This window comes from Myxine glutinosa, chromosome 1 (genome assembly GCF_964187855.1).
Source record: "Myxine glutinosa chromosome 1, kmMyxGlut1.1, whole genome shotgun sequence".
NCBI lineage: Eukaryota > Metazoa > Chordata > Myxini > Myxiniformes > Myxinidae > Myxine > Myxine glutinosa.
Window position 1 is genome coordinate 191,228,043 of NC_136261.1, and position 18,357 is coordinate 191,246,399.

The 18,357-nt window shown below is 42.2% G+C and overlaps 1 protein-coding gene across 2 annotated transcripts in view; it reads right to left on the reverse strand.

The window, feature by feature from the left end:
* The window catches only part of LOC137432347 (receptor-type tyrosine-protein phosphatase-like N), a 237,834-nt gene that overhangs the window by 27,260 nt on the left and 192,217 nt on the right, over window positions 1–18,357 (reverse strand). For both annotated transcript variants that reach the window (XM_078781553.1, XM_078781543.1), the window contains exons 12-13: window positions 16,457–16,604; window positions 15,820–15,893 (exon numbers count right to left, since the gene is read on the reverse strand). In XM_078781553.1, coding sequence (XP_078637679.1) covers window positions 15,820–15,893; window positions 16,457–16,604 — 222 coding nt within the window. The remainder of the gene's footprint in view (window positions 1–15,819; window positions 15,894–16,456; window positions 16,605–18,357) is intronic.

The following is an 18,357-nucleotide window of genomic DNA, read 5'->3' on the forward strand; positions in this document are numbered from 1 at the left end:
CTTTATCTATCAATATTGTTGAAATGAAGATCAAATAGCTGTATGTTGAAATATGTTGAAAAAGTCAAAACTTTACATGGGGTGTACTTACTTTTTCACGTCACTGTATATAGATATATATATATATATATATATATATATATATATATATATATATATATATATATATATATATATATACAGTATCTCTATATATAAAGGAGGAGTGTCTGTCTGTCTGTCTTGATGTCCGCTTATAACTCAAGAACTACACATCGGAGAAAAGTTTTAGACACAGATTCGGAATCAGCATAAAATCCCGGTGGTTATAGGCGACTTTTTATTTTAATATCAATGGTTTAAAAAACCGCGCCAGCTGCAATTCCGTGGTGTAGTTTGTGGCGGCGAATTTGCCCCTTTCCGATCCCATGATGCATTGCGGTTCCGATTCGCGATGAGGTCTATGCGCTATCACCGACACTTTTCCACCTTTTCCATACCTTTTAATCAGATTTACCTTATCGTCCATCGTAACCACATTACGCTTGGAAACACTAGCATTATCCTTCTTCGGACCCATGGCTAACACAGACAGAGTAAAGGAATACTGTACGTCGCCTCTGTTGTGAATGCGAAGCAGCGGTTGCGCGTACGTACAGTATACTGTACGTACATATTTATATATTTTTAATGTGCTTTTTATTGTATTTTAAATTGTTTTTTAGCTTCTTTTATTGTTCATTTATGTACTATTTTATTTATTTTAAATATATTTTTAAGGAAAACAAATGTTTTCACGTCCGTAGGAGTGACGTAAAGTTGCACATAATGACAAAATGCGCGCCATTTTTTCGCGCCAAGAACGAATAAACGGTTTTTTTTTTTAGTTGAGATTTTATTCGAATTCAAATTTCATTAAATTCCAACTGTTGGAAACAATAATTATTTCAACTGTTGGAAATATTTTTTTGGTTAACCAACGACGGTCGATTTAATCTCGACCTTCCCCAAATGCGGAAGAGTGCGGCGCTGCAGGAGCGCAGGTGAAACCCAGGAAATGCACGTTGGTGTTCACAGTGGAAATGCCCATGGACGGCATCGTGGTTAACAGCATCGTGGTTAACGGCATCGTGGTTAACGGCATCGTGGTTAACGGCATTGCTACGAATTCCTTCTGGGAATCTGACTCAAGCCACAATCTCCCAAACCAATATCCGTGCAAGTCCTTCTCTCCCAGACACGGTAATGACTAAAGTACACTCCGACCTCCCCTCATCCTGCTTCCAGGCTCTGGGCTCCTCTGGCTTTGCCGATTGTGAGAGTCCAAAGCTTTTTAGCTCCAGTCAGAGCTGACTCGGTGCTGCAAAGTCTGCCATTTCAATCATTGTGGGACGGGTCGGGTGTTGTGGGACGGGTCGGGTGTTGTGGGACGGGTCGGGTGTTGTGGGACTGGTCGGGTACTGTGGGACGGGTCGGGTACTGTGGGACGGGTCGGGTACGTGGGACGGGTCGGGTGTTGTGGGACGGGTCGGGTGTTGTGGGACGGGTCGGGTGTTGTGGGACGGGTCGGGTGTTGTGGGACGGGTCGGGTGTTGTGGGACGGGTCGGGTGTTGTGGGACTGGTCGGGTATTGTGGGACGGGTCGGGTATTGTGGGACGGGTCGGGTATTGTGGGACGGGTCGGGTACTGTGGGACGGGTCGGGTACTGTGGGACGGCTCGGGTACTGTGGGACAGGTCGGGTATTGTGGGACGGGTGATGTTGAAGCGATCGTCAGAACGATGTTGTATCGAGACCAGAATCCCGCTCGGTTGACAGTCACACTGCCAAAGATAGGCAAAAGTGTCCTCAAGAGGCGGCTGGGAAATCACACCTTCGGGTATGGACGTTCAACGGCTCCCAATCGACGAACCGCAAATTCCCACTCAAAATCCACGTTACACACACACACACACCAGGTTAACGTCTGGATGGTTGTGAAAATGGTTGAAGCGAGGTGAAGAACCTGGAGCGATGCGAAATCAGGCGCGAGACAAAACGTCATGTAGGAAATGTACTGTGATATTGCTCTAAAATATACATGTTCTTTTCATCATATATTTGTCTTATTCTTATTCAACCAGTGCGAAGCCGGGTACCTCAGCTAGTATATATATATCCAATCGACATACGTGGGAAAATTATGCACCCAAAATGGGAATCGAGGAAGGTCCTCTGATGAGCCGTACCAGCTTGGCCGGGACTGAACATAAAAAGTGCTGTTGTTCGACATTGACAAAAACATATATATGCACAGAAATGCCGAGAAATAAAACCCGAAATTCTGCACTCTTACCTCGTGTTCATCCTTTGATCTCGATTCCAAATTTCTTGAGTATTTTACGAATTTGACTTCACTGTTCCAATATATATATATAATATTACATCCGAGTTTTCACACAACATCAACAGGAGCGTTTAGTCAGATATACACTCTCTTCATTCAATGTGAGCTAGTATGTTTGAATATTTTTAAAATGTCTGCTACTCAACCTTCAAAAAAATGTAGTGAATTTAGTGTAATCATTTTTAATGGACTTAATTTTCAACAGGAATATAAAACACAGGAAATTACATCCATGTGTTTTAATTTCAACGTGAAAAGGTCTGGGATTTATGCCAGCGTATATCAGTTTTGCAGGAGAACCGATCTCATATGAATTTGCTGACCGCTCGCATATGATCACCTATGTTTCGAATCGATGAATCATCACAGTTTATAGCCGTTCTAACACTCGGGCTGATAGCGCACCGATACTTTAAAAACCTCGTAGAACATCACAGAGAACATTTATTTCCATGTAATTTATTTATTCTCTTGATAAAAGATATTCCCTCTTGATATTTACACTGATGTTCCCTTTTGATGAAAAACTACTTTATCTACAAGAAATCTCAAGGTAAAATTTTATTACACTCATTATAGCTTTTTCACCCTCTTTATATCAGAATTCAATAACTTTATCAAAGTGACATCAGAAAAATTTGGAAAATATGGTTATATATATATATATATCATGATGTGACTATTTATAACAGGGGTATAAATATGAAAAAAATATTTTCAAATTATTTTTACAGATCAGTGATTGAGTTCCAAGATTTGAATTATGAATTTTGGGGAATTTTGGGGATTTTGGGGAATTTTGGGGATTTTGGTGAATTTTGGGAACATCTAAAAAAAAAAAAGATCACCGTATTTTAAGGGTTGGCAGGATGGCTTGGAGGTATGTGCACTTATCTTTGAGTTATCCAGTCTGGTTTTGAATCTCAACCAGCTATAACATTTTCACTTTGGTATTTCACTTGCTCGGTGACGTATCATATCCCTTCCCTCATTTAAATGGCACCATAGCCGACTCTCCTCATGAAAAGGCCGAATCCCTCAATTCTGTGTTTGCTTCCAAATGTTATGCTTCCAACCCTCTCTGTACCCATCCTACCCAGGTGCACCCAACTGCTCCTGGACTCTTTTGCATATGAGAAGGTAGAGAAGTTTGTTGCACCCCAACTCTGACTCTGCAACTGGACTGGACAGCATCAGCACATGTGTGTTTAAAAAAACTGGTCTGCTGCACTTGCACATCCTCTTTCTGCTCTGTTCAACCTTTCATTTACCCGAGGTCCTCTTCCATCAGTGTGGAGGTCAGCCAACATCACCGCATCACATAAACAAGGTGCAAAAATCCATCCGCCTGACTAGAGACCGATCAACTTGCTTCCAATCATCAGAAAGGTCATCATCACAGTCCTTCCTTATCTCCAACAGTCTTATCTCAAACCATCAGTTCGGTTTCAGACCCACTCATTCTACACTGACCATGCTGCTTCTACTCTCTCAAAATTAGATGGAGGCCCTCAATCTCAGACATGAGATCACGATCGTTTCTCTGGACACATCTCGAGCATTTGATACAGTCGGCATCCCGCCCTGCTCTTTAAAATATCTGCCTATGGCATCCAAGACCATCTCCACACATGGCTTACTGACTTCCTGCACTCTTGTTGCCAATACATGGCTCTCAACAGCATCCTCTCAACATCTCTCCCTGTCAGAATGGAGTGCCCCAAAGCAGTGTTCTGGGCCTATTCCTATTCATAATCTTCATAGATTATGTCTCTGACTCTCTGGAAATCCTCTTTATATCTTTGCTGAGGATTCCAGCCACTGCCGTTATATCCTTCCTCCTTCACACAGGCATGCAAGAGCCTCTTCTCTCTCTTCAGACCTTTATATAATCCCAAGCTGGTCAAGCACTTGGAATATGTCAAGTCTAGGCCTTTTACTTTCCCATCAGACACGTTGATGGTCTCTCTGTCTTTGACTGCATCCTTTCTGGTCTTGTACCCTCTGCCCTTTCCATGCTCTGTCGCCCCCTTCCCTCCCCCAGGTTTCTGCAATGTGCATGCAGTCCTTTAGTAACCCCCTTGTGGGGAAACTCCCAAAATCTAGACTCGTTGCTCACCTCCACTCACTCGTACCTCTTTCTTACTCACATGTGGAACCAACTTCCTCAGCTTGTTCAAACTCACCTTTTCCCTTCACGGCTTCAAGACAGTTGCTCACCACCATCTGAGGTGGTTAGCCATGATCTTTTTACTCAAATTAACCCTCCACAAGCCCACCTCTTTCTGGGTTTCCAGGTTAATATGTCTCTCCCTATGCTCTTGCCCTCCTCTTCATAAAAAGTTATTATATTTGATTTGATTTTATGTTGTTGTGTTTCATTTCAGTTTCTTCCTCAGTTTTCCATTCCATTTCTGTGATTGAGAGTTTGCAGATGTATCCATGTTGTTCCCCCTTCGTGCCTTCCCATTGTTCTCATTCTTCTGCATGTCCCTTATTCTTCCAAATCTACCTCTACTTTATCCCTCCATTTTGCTGTTGGTTTGTTTCTTACCCCCCTCCCACCCTCATACTTGGCCCCCAATATTTCTACTGTGATTTTCGTTCTGTTATGTCCTGTTCCATGTTGTGTTCACAGCTGCTCCTCTATGAGCTTCGCTTCTACATACAAAAATATAAAATTAAAAAAAAACTGTGTGCACCATCCATCTGAAGGGTGTTAAGCTGAAGAACTTGTCTGTTGGACGTTGGTCGAGGTTAAAGACCTTTTTTTTGGTATACTTGGTCAAGGCTCATAATAGAGCTAACCCATAGAACATAAAATAAAAGGAGTGGGAGAGAAGAGGTGAGAGAGGGAAGCACAACAACAGTAGAGAACAGGGGCATCGAGAGATCTGCGGAAGAGAGAGGGCTGGGGTGGGTACACAGGATAAACAAGATGGACCCTACAGGGGCTTTCAGGAAACAAAACGGAATTTGATGGAGGTGGATTTGGGTGGATTAAAGGAGGTAGAAAAGATCAATGTCTTTTGTCAATGTCAAAGTCTTTTGTGAAGACTTTCTAAGTTATCTCCAGCACCCTGAACCAATTCCAAATTTCTGCCCTTACTCACTGCTGGGCAGGCAACGGCAAACCACCTGGCATAACCATTGCTAAGAGACTGTTTTGGCAGCACTGACGCTCTGTATAGAGTATGAAATGATGATGAGTGTATTATACACCGCTCCTTTCCTATTTCATCCCCAGGCGCTGCATGACGTCATCGCCGGGCACCAAAGGGGGCCCAGCGATGACGCGCGCTGAAAGGGAGTACTCAGTTTTCACTCCGGTTGTTTTCTTTATTTTTCTTTCTTGTTTGTTTGTTTGTTTGGGCAATATCTCAGCCATCCTTTGAGATAGGAAGCTGAATGTTCGGCTTAATAGTGAGCAAGTGCTTTGGCAAAAAGGGTATTTTTTGTTTTTTGATTAATCAATTAATTGATGAGTTACTTGATTATTATCGATTTATTAAGTACTTATTTATTTCCTTTCTCATCTGGGCAATATCTCAGGCACCTTTTGAGCAAGGAAGCTGATATTTGGACATGACAATGACCAAGTGATTTGGCTATGAAGGATATTTTGATTTATTGATTAATCAATAAATTGATTAATTCTTCAATTATGACTTGATTTTTTTTTAAATTACAGATTCGGATGAAATGGTGGTGGTTTAGGTATTCTATTAGGCAATTGATTAATAATTTAATTATTTTATGATTATTATTTATTTATTTTCGTTATTAATCACTTATTTATTTTCTTTCTCATCTGTGCAATATCTCAGGCACCTTTTGAGCTAGGAAGCTAATATTTGGACATGATAGTGACCAAGTGATGTGGCTATCAAGGATATTTTTAATTTATTGATTGATTATGTATTGATTAGTCAATTAATCAATTAATTATTTAATATTCTCGAGTAATGACTTTTTAAATTAATTTTCGAAAAGTTACAGCTTTGGTTGAAACACTGGTGGTTTTGATATGCTATTAGGCAATTGATGAAGAAATTATTTTACGATTATTGTTTATTGATTTAAAATTTTGCAAATAATAATCAATCAATTATTGTACACCTCTCCCTCTCAATACTGTCTCTATGTGCTGCACGACGGTATCGCCGGGTGCCAAAGGCGCCCCAGCAATGCCGTGCTGGAGGATGTTATGTATTTATTTGGCATGGGGGCGGTGTACTTTGCATGTATCTGTACTTGTAATTGGTTATTTTTATGCCTCCACCGACGAAGTCAACGGAGGCATTGTTTTCAGGTTTTCTGTCCGTCCATCCTTCCGTCCGTGATAGGTTTTTGTTACTGCGATAACTTGAGAATGGCTCACGAGATCGTAGTCAAACTTGGTGCAGGTATGTATAATGAGGTAAAGATGAACTGATTAGATTTTGGGGTTAAGAGGTCAAAGATCAAAGTCTGTAATCAGTCTATCACTTGAGAACAGCTAAAGGGATCTAATTCAACCTTGGTACAGATACGTATAATAATGTAAGCATGAACGGATTAAATTTTGGGGTCAAGAGGTCAAAGGTCAGAGGTCATGTCAGGTAAAAATGTGATAACTTCAGAACAGCTGAATGGATTTAAATGAAACTTGGTGCAAGTATTATAATGATGTAATAATGTGGGCAGAGGCATATTGGTCGACGTCGTGACATTGAAGATAATTATTGTTCTAGTTCTATCTTCTAAACCCTTTTTCCAATCCATGACCTATCTCCACAGTCCTCCCTGCTTCTTTTCCTGACTTTTCTTTTCCATCATTCTCATTAAAATGTAAACATTCAATGTCTGCTTATAGTGGAAGATCATATAATTTGATTATTGTCAAGCATGATAAAACAAACAATACGAGTTTAATTATTATTCTCTCTCTCTCTCTCTCTCTCTCTCTCTCTCTCTCTCTCTCTATCTCTATCTCTCTCTCTCTCTCTCTCTCTCTCTCTCTAGATCTCTCTCTCTCTCTCTAGATCTCTCTCTCTCTCTCTAGATCTCTCTCTCTCTCTCTCTAGATCTCTCTCTCTCTCTCTAGATCTCTCTCTCTCTCTCTAGATCTCTCTCTCTCTCTCCTAGATCTCTCCTAGATCTCTCTCTCTCCTAGATCTCTCTCTCTCCTAGATCTCTCTCTCTCCTAGATCTCTCTCTCTCTCTCTCTCTCTCTCTCCTAGATCTCTCTCTCTCTCTCTCTCTCTCTCTCCTAGATCTCTCTCTCTCTCGCTCTCTCCTAGATCTCTCTCTCTCTTTTTTTTTTTTTTTTTTTTTTTTTTTTTTTTTTTTTTTTTTTTTTTTTTTTTTTTTTTTTTTTTTTTTTTTTTTTTTTTTTTGTATACAATATCGAGGCTCGTGAAAGAGCGAACATTAATCACACAGAAAGACAAACCGACACATAAAACATATAACATATAACATAGGGAGCGGTAGACAAGATGGGGAGAGAGGGGGAAGGACACAAACACAACATTTGAGAGCAGGGACCGAGAGACATGGAGACATCGAGAGATCTGAGAGAGGGCGAGGGCTTTGGGGGGGGGGGGGCGTGGGAAGGGGGCAGTGGGAGAGGTATAAAACATATGGACACTGCCAGGACTTCCAGGAAAGAAGTTGGAATTTCAAACAAGGTGGATCTGGGGTGAATTAGCGGGGGTAGAAAAGATCAAGGTTTTGGATGGGGGAAGATAAGAGATGGTGGTGAACGGCTGTTTTAAAGACCTGGAGGGAGGAGTGGGATTGAAGGGAGTGAGGGAGTTTGTTCCAGAGGCGGGAGAAAAGAGGAATGAAAGAGTGAAGGTGAGCGGAGAGCCGAGATTTCGGCAGTTTAACCATCAGAGGGTTGCTGGCAGATCTTGTGCGACCTGTAGGAATATTTGGGGGACAGAGCACAGAGAGAGCTGGGGGTGCAAGGCCGGAGAGGAGTCGGTAGAAGACAGAAAGACCACCTACCTGCCTGCGGTGAGTGAGTGAAAGGCCCTCAGAGATAGCTTCATCGCGGGAGATTCCAATAATTCTGAAAGCTTTGGTTTCAACAGCGTGAAGCCGAGCTAGGTGTGAGGCAGGAGCACCGGCCCATAGGGGAGAACAGTATTCCATTGAGCTGCGGATGAAAGCCTTGTATGTGGTGAGGAGCTCAGGTGTGCCGAGGAAGGACTTCGCACGACGGAGGATGCCCAGTCGGCGACTGGCTTTGGAGGCCAGCTTGGAAATGTGGTTTTCCCAAGAAAGATCATGGCAGATAGTGAGACCCAAAATCTTGAGCGACAGAACTTCTTGGAGAGGATTGTTGAGAAAGTAGATGGGAGGGTTGTCCAGTCGATCTTTTCGGAGAGACATAGTAAGAGTGTGAGATTTGTCAGGATTGAAAGACATGTTCCACTTGTTTGACCAGTCTGTGATTTTGTCCAGGTCTTCAGAGAGTGAGGAGGCAGCAGACTGCCGATCTGAGGGAAGAGGAATGGAGCGGCAGAGAGTGGAGTCATCAGCAAAGAGATAGAGAGGATTTTCGAGAGAGTCAGAGAGATCATTGATGAAGACCAGAAAAAGCACGGGGCCCAGAACACTGCCTTGGGGAACTCCAGCCTGAACAGGAAGAGGAGATGAGAGAAACCCATTCAGGGCCACACGTTGACGACGACTAGAGAGGAAGTCCGCCAGCCATGCGTGGAGATTTCCATGGATACCAAAGGAGGAGAGTTTGGTGAGCAGAGCGGGGTGCCAGACCGTGTCGAAGGCACGTGATATGTCGAGGGAGACAGCTCTAATTTCCTGTTTGGCATTGAGGACCTCCATCCATTGTTGAGACAGCAGAAGCAGCATGTCCAGAGTAGAGTGACCTGGTCTGAAACCAAATTGATGATCAGAGATCAAGCCATTGGAGAAGAGGAAATATTTCATATCAGAAGCAATGATGGATTCCATGACTTTGCTGATAATTGGGAGAAGGCTGATTGGTCTGTAGTTGCTAGGATCTGTTTTTGCACCTTTTTTGTGCAAAGCGGTGATGTTGGCTGATTTCCAAGCAGATGGCAGTTGACCTTGAGCAAAAGAGAGGGTGAAGAGAACAGAGAGAGGGTGAGATAGAGCAGCAGAGCAGGATTTTAGGACCCGTGGGCTGATGCCGTCGGGTCCAGTTGCAGAATCAGAGTCGAGGGTTGACAGAAACTTTTCCACCTTGTCAGGAGGAAAGGACACGGAGTCCAGGAGCAGCAGGGTACGACTGGGTATGGTGGGTACAGAGAGGGATGGGTTTGGGACACAAGATTTAGAGGCAAACACAGAGTTGAGGCATTCAGCTTTTTCACGTGCGGAGTCAGCTGTGTAGCCGTTTGAGGTAAGGGAGGGGATGGAGGGGGAACAAACACCAGAAACGGATTTGACCAGACGCCACCAGGATTTGGAAGAGGGAGACAGATAAGAGAGTTCGGTCTTGAGAACGGAGAGATATTGTTTCCTGGCTCTCCTGAGGGTGGACACACACTTGTTTCGGGCTTTGTGAAAGGAAATGAGATTTCCTTCCGTTGGATTTGCTTTCCAGGAGACGAAGGCAAGTTGTTTCTGGGCAACAGCCTCACCACAAGATTCCGTGTACCATGGACGGGAGGAAGGGTATGACAACTGAAGACGAGATGGGATAAATCTGTGCATGAGAGAGAGCAATTTACTTTGGAAGAATTCCCAGGATGAGTTGATGTCAGAGGTGGTAGAGATGGGAGACCAGTCCAGATGATTGATGGCTGCTTGAAGACCGTGCCAGTTGGCCTGAGTGAAATGCCAGACTCGTCGACGCTGAGCAGGCTCCCTGAGGATGGTCAGAGAGATGTCCACTTTAACAAGGACATGATCAGATGTTCCGATCGGAGCAGAAGAAGAGCAGCAGACATTTTCAGGGAAGTTAGTCATAACCAAGTCCAGAAGAGAAGATGTTCCGTTGACTGAGATCCGGGTCGGGAAATTGACAGATTGTGTCAGTCCCAGTGAGTCGCAGAAGTCCTTTGCTGAGGAGCCATGGCTGGTGAGAGAGGTACCCACACCCAGCCAACTGGCATGATGACAGTTGAAATCACCACATATGAGGAAGAGAGAGTTGGGATGAGTAGATAGAAGTTGGTCCATATCATCAGACAGCGAGATGTAGATGGAGTCATCACTGTTTGGTGGACGGTACAACACACATATGAACAAGAGGTGGGAGCGAAGGGGAAGCCGTAGCCAGAGGTATTCCTGGGGGTGAGGTGGAGAGAGTGCAGTGCAGGGCGAGTGAGGAAGAGAGTTTTTGATAAAGATAGCAACCCCGCCTCCAGGACGAGGCTCAGGTCTATCATACCGGAGGAGGGAGTAGCCCGGGAGAGATACTATGGAATCAGAGACATCATAAAGGAGGAAAGTTTCTGTTAAGCAGATCACGTCTGGTTTGACAGAAGCAACCTGTATGGAGAGATCGGTTAAGTTTGAACGAAGGCCCCGGATGTTTGAGGTCCATACCGTTAATGAAGAGGAAGGGGGAGCATCAGATACAGAACAGGGGGGAGGAGGGGTAGGGTAAGATGTGGAAGAGGTGGAAGAGGTAGGGAGAGCTGTTGAAGGTGTGTCAGAGATTTCAGAATAGCTCGGAGAAAGGGAAGGATGGGGCGGACAAAAGGTTTGATGGTGATTGGGTGAGCCACAATGAGGTGTTATTTGAGGAGGGGGAAGAGCGAGGCAGAAGGTTGGGGGAGATGGAGGTGAGAGTTTGAAGGGGGAAGAAGCGGGGAGGACGCTTTGAGGAGGGGGAGTGAGCGGGGGGAAATTGAGAAGCAATGAGGGTGGGGAGATTTGAAGGGGAGGGGTGAGGGGGGAGTTTGGGAGGGAAGGGACAAGGGGAGGGATTTGAAAGGGATGGGATATGGGGGAGATTTGGAGGGGAGGGGTGAGGCAGGAGTCTAGGAGGGGAGGGGCGAGGGGGCGTCTTGGCGGGGAGGGGTGAGGGGGTAGTTTAGGAGGGAGGGGGCAAGGGGGGAGATTTGAAAGGGATGGGTGATGGGGAAGATTTGGAGGGGAGGGGTGATGGGGAAGATTTGGAGGGGAGGGGTTATGGGGAAGATTTGGAGGGGAGGGGTGAGATTGGATTTTTGAAAGTGTACGATTTATGGGAAACGAACATTTATTGCAAAATGAGTTTCTTGTGACCTTCGAGTTAAAAATACGTTTAAGGACGCTGGATGGAGGATGGAGTGCAGGAGAGTTTAGGGAATGTAGAACAAAGGCACTATAGGAGATGGATATTTTTTTTGGGATGAATTGATTTGGTGAGCAAGTCGAAAGCAGCCTTTTAAAGAAGAAGAAGAAAAAGGTGTTATAAAATATGACGGAATACATAACTTGAGGGGAAAGTGTAAACATTGAAGGTTAAAGAGTGAAAACTATCTGGGGAAATGGGGGAGAAACACGTGGTCGAAGAACGAACGAACGAATAAGAATGAATAAACGAATGAGAACAGAGAAGGAAATGTTTTTTTTTTTGTTTTTTTTTGAGTTGAGATTTACACAAGGAAGTAGGCTATGGGTGAAAAGACTGGGAATACAGAGAACGAAAGTTATTGGATCACAAACGACGGACCACTGAGAGAAAAACAAAGCCTCAAGGTTGTACAGTGCACACTGTACAAGGCCTTGCTCGCGACACGGCAAATAGACGATCAATTTATGAAAGATAAACACCGAGAAACAACCAAAGTTGCACACAATAACTTCATACACCGAAAGATAAATACAGTTTCGACAAAATACAATTGTGAACAGACTTAACTTCGAAAAACGTGGAGACCGTGTGGAGCTTCGAAAATCCCTGCCGCCGTCTCCAAGATCTCGCAAGATCTCGCGAGATCTCTCCTCTCTCTCCTAGATCTCTCTCTCTCTCTCTCCTAGATCTCTCTCTCTCTCTCTCTCCTAGATCTCTCTCTCTCTCTCTCTCTCCTAGATCTCTCTCTCTCTCTCCTAGATCTCTCTCTCTCTCTCTCTCTCCTAGATCTCTCTCTCTCTCTCCTAGATCTCTCTCTCTCTCCTAGATCTCTCTCTCGTTCTCTCTCTCTCTCTCCTAGATCTCTCTCTCTCCTAGATCTCTCTCTCTCCTGGATCTCTCTCTCTCCTAGATCTCTCTCTCTCTCTCTCTCCTAGATCTCTCTCTCTCCTAGATCTCTCTCTCTCCTAGATCTCTCTCTCTCTCTCCTAGATCTCTCTCTCTCTCTCTCTCTCTCCTAGATCTCTCTCTCTCTCTCTCTCTCCTAGATCTCTCTCTCTCTCTCTCTCTCTCTCTCTCTCTCCTAGATCTCTCTCTCTCTCTCCTAGATCTCTCTCTCTCTCTCTCCTAGATCTCTCTCTCTCTCTCTCTCTCTCTCTCTCTCTCTCTCCTAGATCTCTCTCTCTCTCTCTCTCTCCTAGATCTCTCTCTCTCTTTCTCTCTCCTAGATCTCTCTCTCTCCTAGATCTCTCTCTCTCTCCTAGATCTCTCTCTCTCTCTCCTAGATCTCTCTCTCTCTCTCTCTGTCCCCTAGATCTCTCCCAGGTATTTTCTGGAATAGTAAATATGAGATGAACCTGAAAGTTTTCTACTGAAAGCTAAAAAATATATATACATAAAGAAAGATTGAATGGCATAATTTGATATTAATGTAAATTAGTCTCAAGTTTTTATTACAAATTTTACCAACGACTTGCTATTTAAAAGTATGAAAACTTTTTTTTGAAACCATGTTCAATGCGTTGCTTCAATTTAGATTTTAGACTAAACATTTGAAAAAGCAAAAAAATTAAAAAATTAAAAATCTCTGCAGCAGTAGAGAATGACATGGCAGAAAAATGCTTCCTGTATCATAAACAATGAGAAAATTTAAATATATATATATATAACAATGCAAACATAAGCAGCAAAATTAATGTGAAATAAGTGAGAATTTAAAGGCAAATGGGAAATGCGAAAATAAATGAAACAAGTACACATACATTCAAAGTACACCGCCCCATGCCAAATAATTAAATATGCTGCAGCGCGGCATTGCCGGGGCGCCTCCGGCGCCCGGCAATACCGCAGTGCAGCTCATTGAGGCTGCATTGGGAGGGAGAGGTGTACACTAATTTATTGATTAATTGTATAATTAAAATCAATAAAAGATTATCACAAAATATTTTCATAATCAATTGGCTAATCGCATAACTAAACCAGTAGTGCTTCATCCGAAGATGTATCTTTTAGAAATTTAATTAAATAAGTCATTTATAAAAAATTAAATAATTAATTGATTACTCAATAAATAATTAATCGATTAATCAATAAATACTTAATAGATGAAATGATTAATCAATAAATCAAAAATATCCTTGATAGCCACATCACTTGGTCACTCATGTCCAAATATTAGCTTCCCAGCTCAAAACGTGCCTGAGATATTGGCCAAATGAGAAAGAAAATAAATAAATGATTAATAATGAAAATAAATAAATAATAATCATAAAAAAATTAAATTATTAATCAATTTGGTCAGAGAACACATAAACTACCACTATTTCATCAGAATCTGTAACTTAAAAAAAAAATTTTTTTTTGTCATTAATCGAATAATTAAATAATTAATCGATTAATTGATTAATTAATAAATCAAAAATATCCTTTGCAGCCAAATCACCTGGTCATTGGCATGTCCAAATATCAGCTTCCTAACTCAAAAGGTGCCTGAGTTAATAATGGTCAGAAGATAAATGAAATTTAATTAATTAAATAAGTACTTAATTAAACGCTAATAATTAAATAACTCCTCAATTAATTGATTATTCAAAAAACAAAAAATACCGTATTTGACAAAGGACTTGCTCACTACTGTGCCGAAATTTCAGCTTCCTAGCTCAAAGGATGGCTGAGATATCGTCCGGACAACCAAGAAAGAAAACAAACAAGTACACATACATTCAAAGTACACCGCCCCATGCCAAATAATTAAATATGCTGCAGCGCGGCATTGCCGGGGCGCCTCCGGCGCCCGGCAATACCGCAGTGCAGCTCATTAAGGCTGCATTGGGAGGGAGGGGTGTACACTAATTGATTGATTAATTGTATAATTAAAATCAATAAAAGATTATCACAAAATATTTTCATAATCAATTGGCCAATCGCATAACTAAACCACTAGTGCTTCATCCGAAGATGTATCTTTTAGAAATTTAATTAAATAAGTCATTTATAAAAAATTAAATAATTAATTGATTACTCAATAAATAATTAATCGATTAATCAATAAATAATTAATAGATGAAATGATTAATCAATAAATCAAAAATATCCTTGATAGCCACATCACTTGGTCACTCATGTCCAAATATTAGCTTCCCAGCTCAAAACGTGCCTGAGATATTGGCCAAATGAGAAAGAAAATAAATAAATGATTAATAATGAAAATAAATAAATAATAATCATAAAAAAATTAAATTATTAATCAATTTGGTCAGAGAACACATAAACTACCACTATTTCATCAGAATCTGTAACTTTAAAAAAAAAAATTTTTTGGTCATTAATCGAATAATTAAATAATTAATCGATTAATTGATTAATTAATAAATCAAAAATATCCTTTGCAGCCAAATCACCTGGTCATTGGCATGTCCAAATATCAGCTTCCTAACTCAAAAGGTGCCTGAGTTAATAATGGTCAGAAGAGAAATGAAATTTAATTAATTAAATAAGTACTTAATTAAACGCTAATAATTAAATAACTCCTCAATTAATTGATTATTCAAAAAACAAAAAATACCGTATTTGACAAAGGACTTGCTCACTACTGTGCCGAAATTTCAGCTTCCTAGCTCAAAGGATGGCTGAGATATCGTCCGGACAACCAAGAAAACAAACAAACAAGAAACCAGAGTGAAAACTGAGTACTCTCTTTCAGCGTGCGTCACTGCCGAGCCCCCTTTGGTGCCCGGCAATGACGATTTGCAATGCCTGGAGATGGCATAGGAAAGGAGCGGTGTACAACAAACAACCAGAGTGAAAACTGAGTACTCTCTTTCAGCGTGCGTCACTGCCGAGCCCCCTTTGGTGCCCGGCAATGACGATTTGCAATGCCTGGAGATGGCATAGGAAAGGAGCGGTGTACAAAAATATTGGCCCCAACTAATACATAACATTCAAATCATTCTCTGGTTTCAAAATATATGAAAAATAAATATTTCAGGGATTCAAAGTGATTCAGTTGAGTCACAGTTTCAAATATTTTTTAAAGCTCAGAGACCTGAAATATGTATTGAGTCCCTATAGTGGGTCTCATTTCACAATAATCTGATTAGTCTGAGGTCTTCCAGCGCGATCAATAATTAATACATCCAGTGAATGCCATCATCAAATAGCGAACAAATGGAGAGACAAAAGGTGTGCTCACAATAAGACTGGCGTTGATATAATCAGAAGCAGAAGCATTAACGTCCGAGTTGAGCACCACCCGAGCATGATCATCTGCAAACAGTGGCCAGTGTCATTAAAAGGGATACATGGGGAGAAACAAGTCAAATAAATGGAAAATGGAAAACATATGGGTATTTTTTTTCCATCTCAATTCAAATCACAGTGTGAAGCACAAAACAGAATGCACGGGGAGTTAATAACGGGCTGCGAATCTGGTTTCACTTTATACAGAAAAGCCAGAAATTGGCCTTTTATACTCTGGGTCAGCAACAACTATATTTAGGCCACATAATCCAGGTACAGAAGGTCAGTGAACATTTTTGCAAGAATGTTTCCTTCCAGAGAGAAAGGTGGCTTTCCCTAAAGCAGGGAGAGAAAAATTAAAGTCGGGCTGCCAGCCTTGCAAAAAGGTCTTGTGGACAATACTGTGTAGGGATCTATCTACTCTTACATGGTCACCACTGCAAGTGTGTCTCTGGTGAGGCTACAATTTCATACAAAGTTTGTTTTGTACATATACAATATTTTAACAAAGTGGTGAGAGAGGAGGATCGTTTGAAGAATAAAAAGAGAATTCAGGATAAAGAAGATAATGAGCTTGCTCTTGGGCTTACATGGAACAATGTCTGGTGTTCGGTTCTTGAAGGCATTTTTAACATTCTGTGCAGTTGTGCAGGAGCAGGGCTCGGCCTGATACGTGCACAGAGCCTCCCACTCACGTTGCAGACGATGCCTGTTTTGCACATGATCTTCCATGTATGCCTGTATGAAGTAAAGTAGATTAGCCACATCAACATATATATATATATGTATATATATATGTATGTATATATATATATATATATATATATATATATATATATATATATATATATGTATTATATATGTATATGTGTATGTATATGTCAGGTACATAATCCAGTGTGTGTATATATATATATATATATATATATATATATATTGTCCTGTCCGTGGCCAGTGGAGACTGGCCTCAGACGAATAGCTGAAACGAGCTTTAACTCCGAGGCATACTTCGAAGCTTGGCGGGATTGTCTTTGGCACGTGCGGGAAAGCCCGAAGCCATACATAATCGGGAAGGCCGACACTGGGTTAATCCGAACCCACAAACACATAGACGGGACAGCAATATCCACAATACAAGAATGAAATGCAAATATAAAGGATTTAATGAAAATAAATGCAAGAGACAAAAATGAAAGGCGAGGTAAGAACTATAATTCCCAATTGAGATGTCTCCACTCAGACTTGTATACAAACAGGGGGGAACGAAAGTTGAAGAAAAGAAAAAATGGCCTTTTATATAGTGCCGCCACTTAGCTTTGTGTCCCCAAATGGCTGGTAAGGATTGCTAGTCGTCGCCTCAAACCACGCGGGAAATGCACAAGATGGCGCAGAATCACGCCCGTAGCCAGCCGCCGGCGTGAGGCAAGCAGGCAGAATGCTTCTTTGCTAACACGGCTCCGATGATCTCTCATGATCTCATGTGTTCGTTTGGTGGGTGTGTTAGTTGGGTGCAGGTGTTGGTTTGGTAGATGTGGTGGTTTGGTGGATTTGTTGGTTTGGTGGATGTTTGCTTGCTGAGCTTGCTTGCTTGATGATGCTTGCTTGCTTGTTTGATGTTTGATCAAATTTGTATGATGACGATGTTTGATGATGTTTGATGATGAAACTTGTTTGATGATGTTTGCTTGATGATGCTTGAACTTGCTTGTTTGATGTTTGCTTGCTGAGCACACAGAAAGCGCCCGTCGTCCTCCCATGCAAAACAACCAAGTGACCGCCTCCAACGAACGCCAGGACCGAGAGAGCAAAATGCGACTGCCTCCAACAACCGCCAGCACCAAGAGCCATCAAGATGGCGAGAGATGTCTTTTTCCTCCAGCTCTCGAATGTTCCACGCTGACGTCACACTCTGTCCAAGCATCGAGCACTACTCAATCATCCCATTGCGCCTCCACCAATCACGAAGGCCGGGGCATGGCCTCCTCATTACGAATCGTCGGGGGGGGGGGGGGGGTGTGGAGTCCAGTCATTGTTTGGGAATGTTCAGATGACGTTGTGGTTTCCTTGCCGATCGGCAAATGCTGTTTCTGTCGGCCCTCACGGCGCTGTGAGCGAATGAGCGTTTGTGGCATGGCTTTTTATATCTATATATATATAAAAGAAAGTTTTTGTTTGTTTGTTTGTTTGTTTGTCTGCAAGCGCGAATCTCCTGAACAGTGAAAGATAGCAGGAAACCTCTGAAACATAAAATGTTGGGACGGGCCCCGAGAAGGTTATAGGCTAGGTGGTGAGGCCGGTCGAGGCCGTCTCGGCCGGGCTGGGCCCATTTCGCAATTAAAAGCTGAGCTGAATTATAGTAGTCAATCTTCTACGACCGCGAGTAAAAGCTGAATTATAGTAGTAAATTCATTCAAAAAGAACTAAAAATGTTGGGACGGGCCCCTGGAAGGTTATAGACTAGGTGGCGAGGCTGGTCGAGGCCCATTTCACA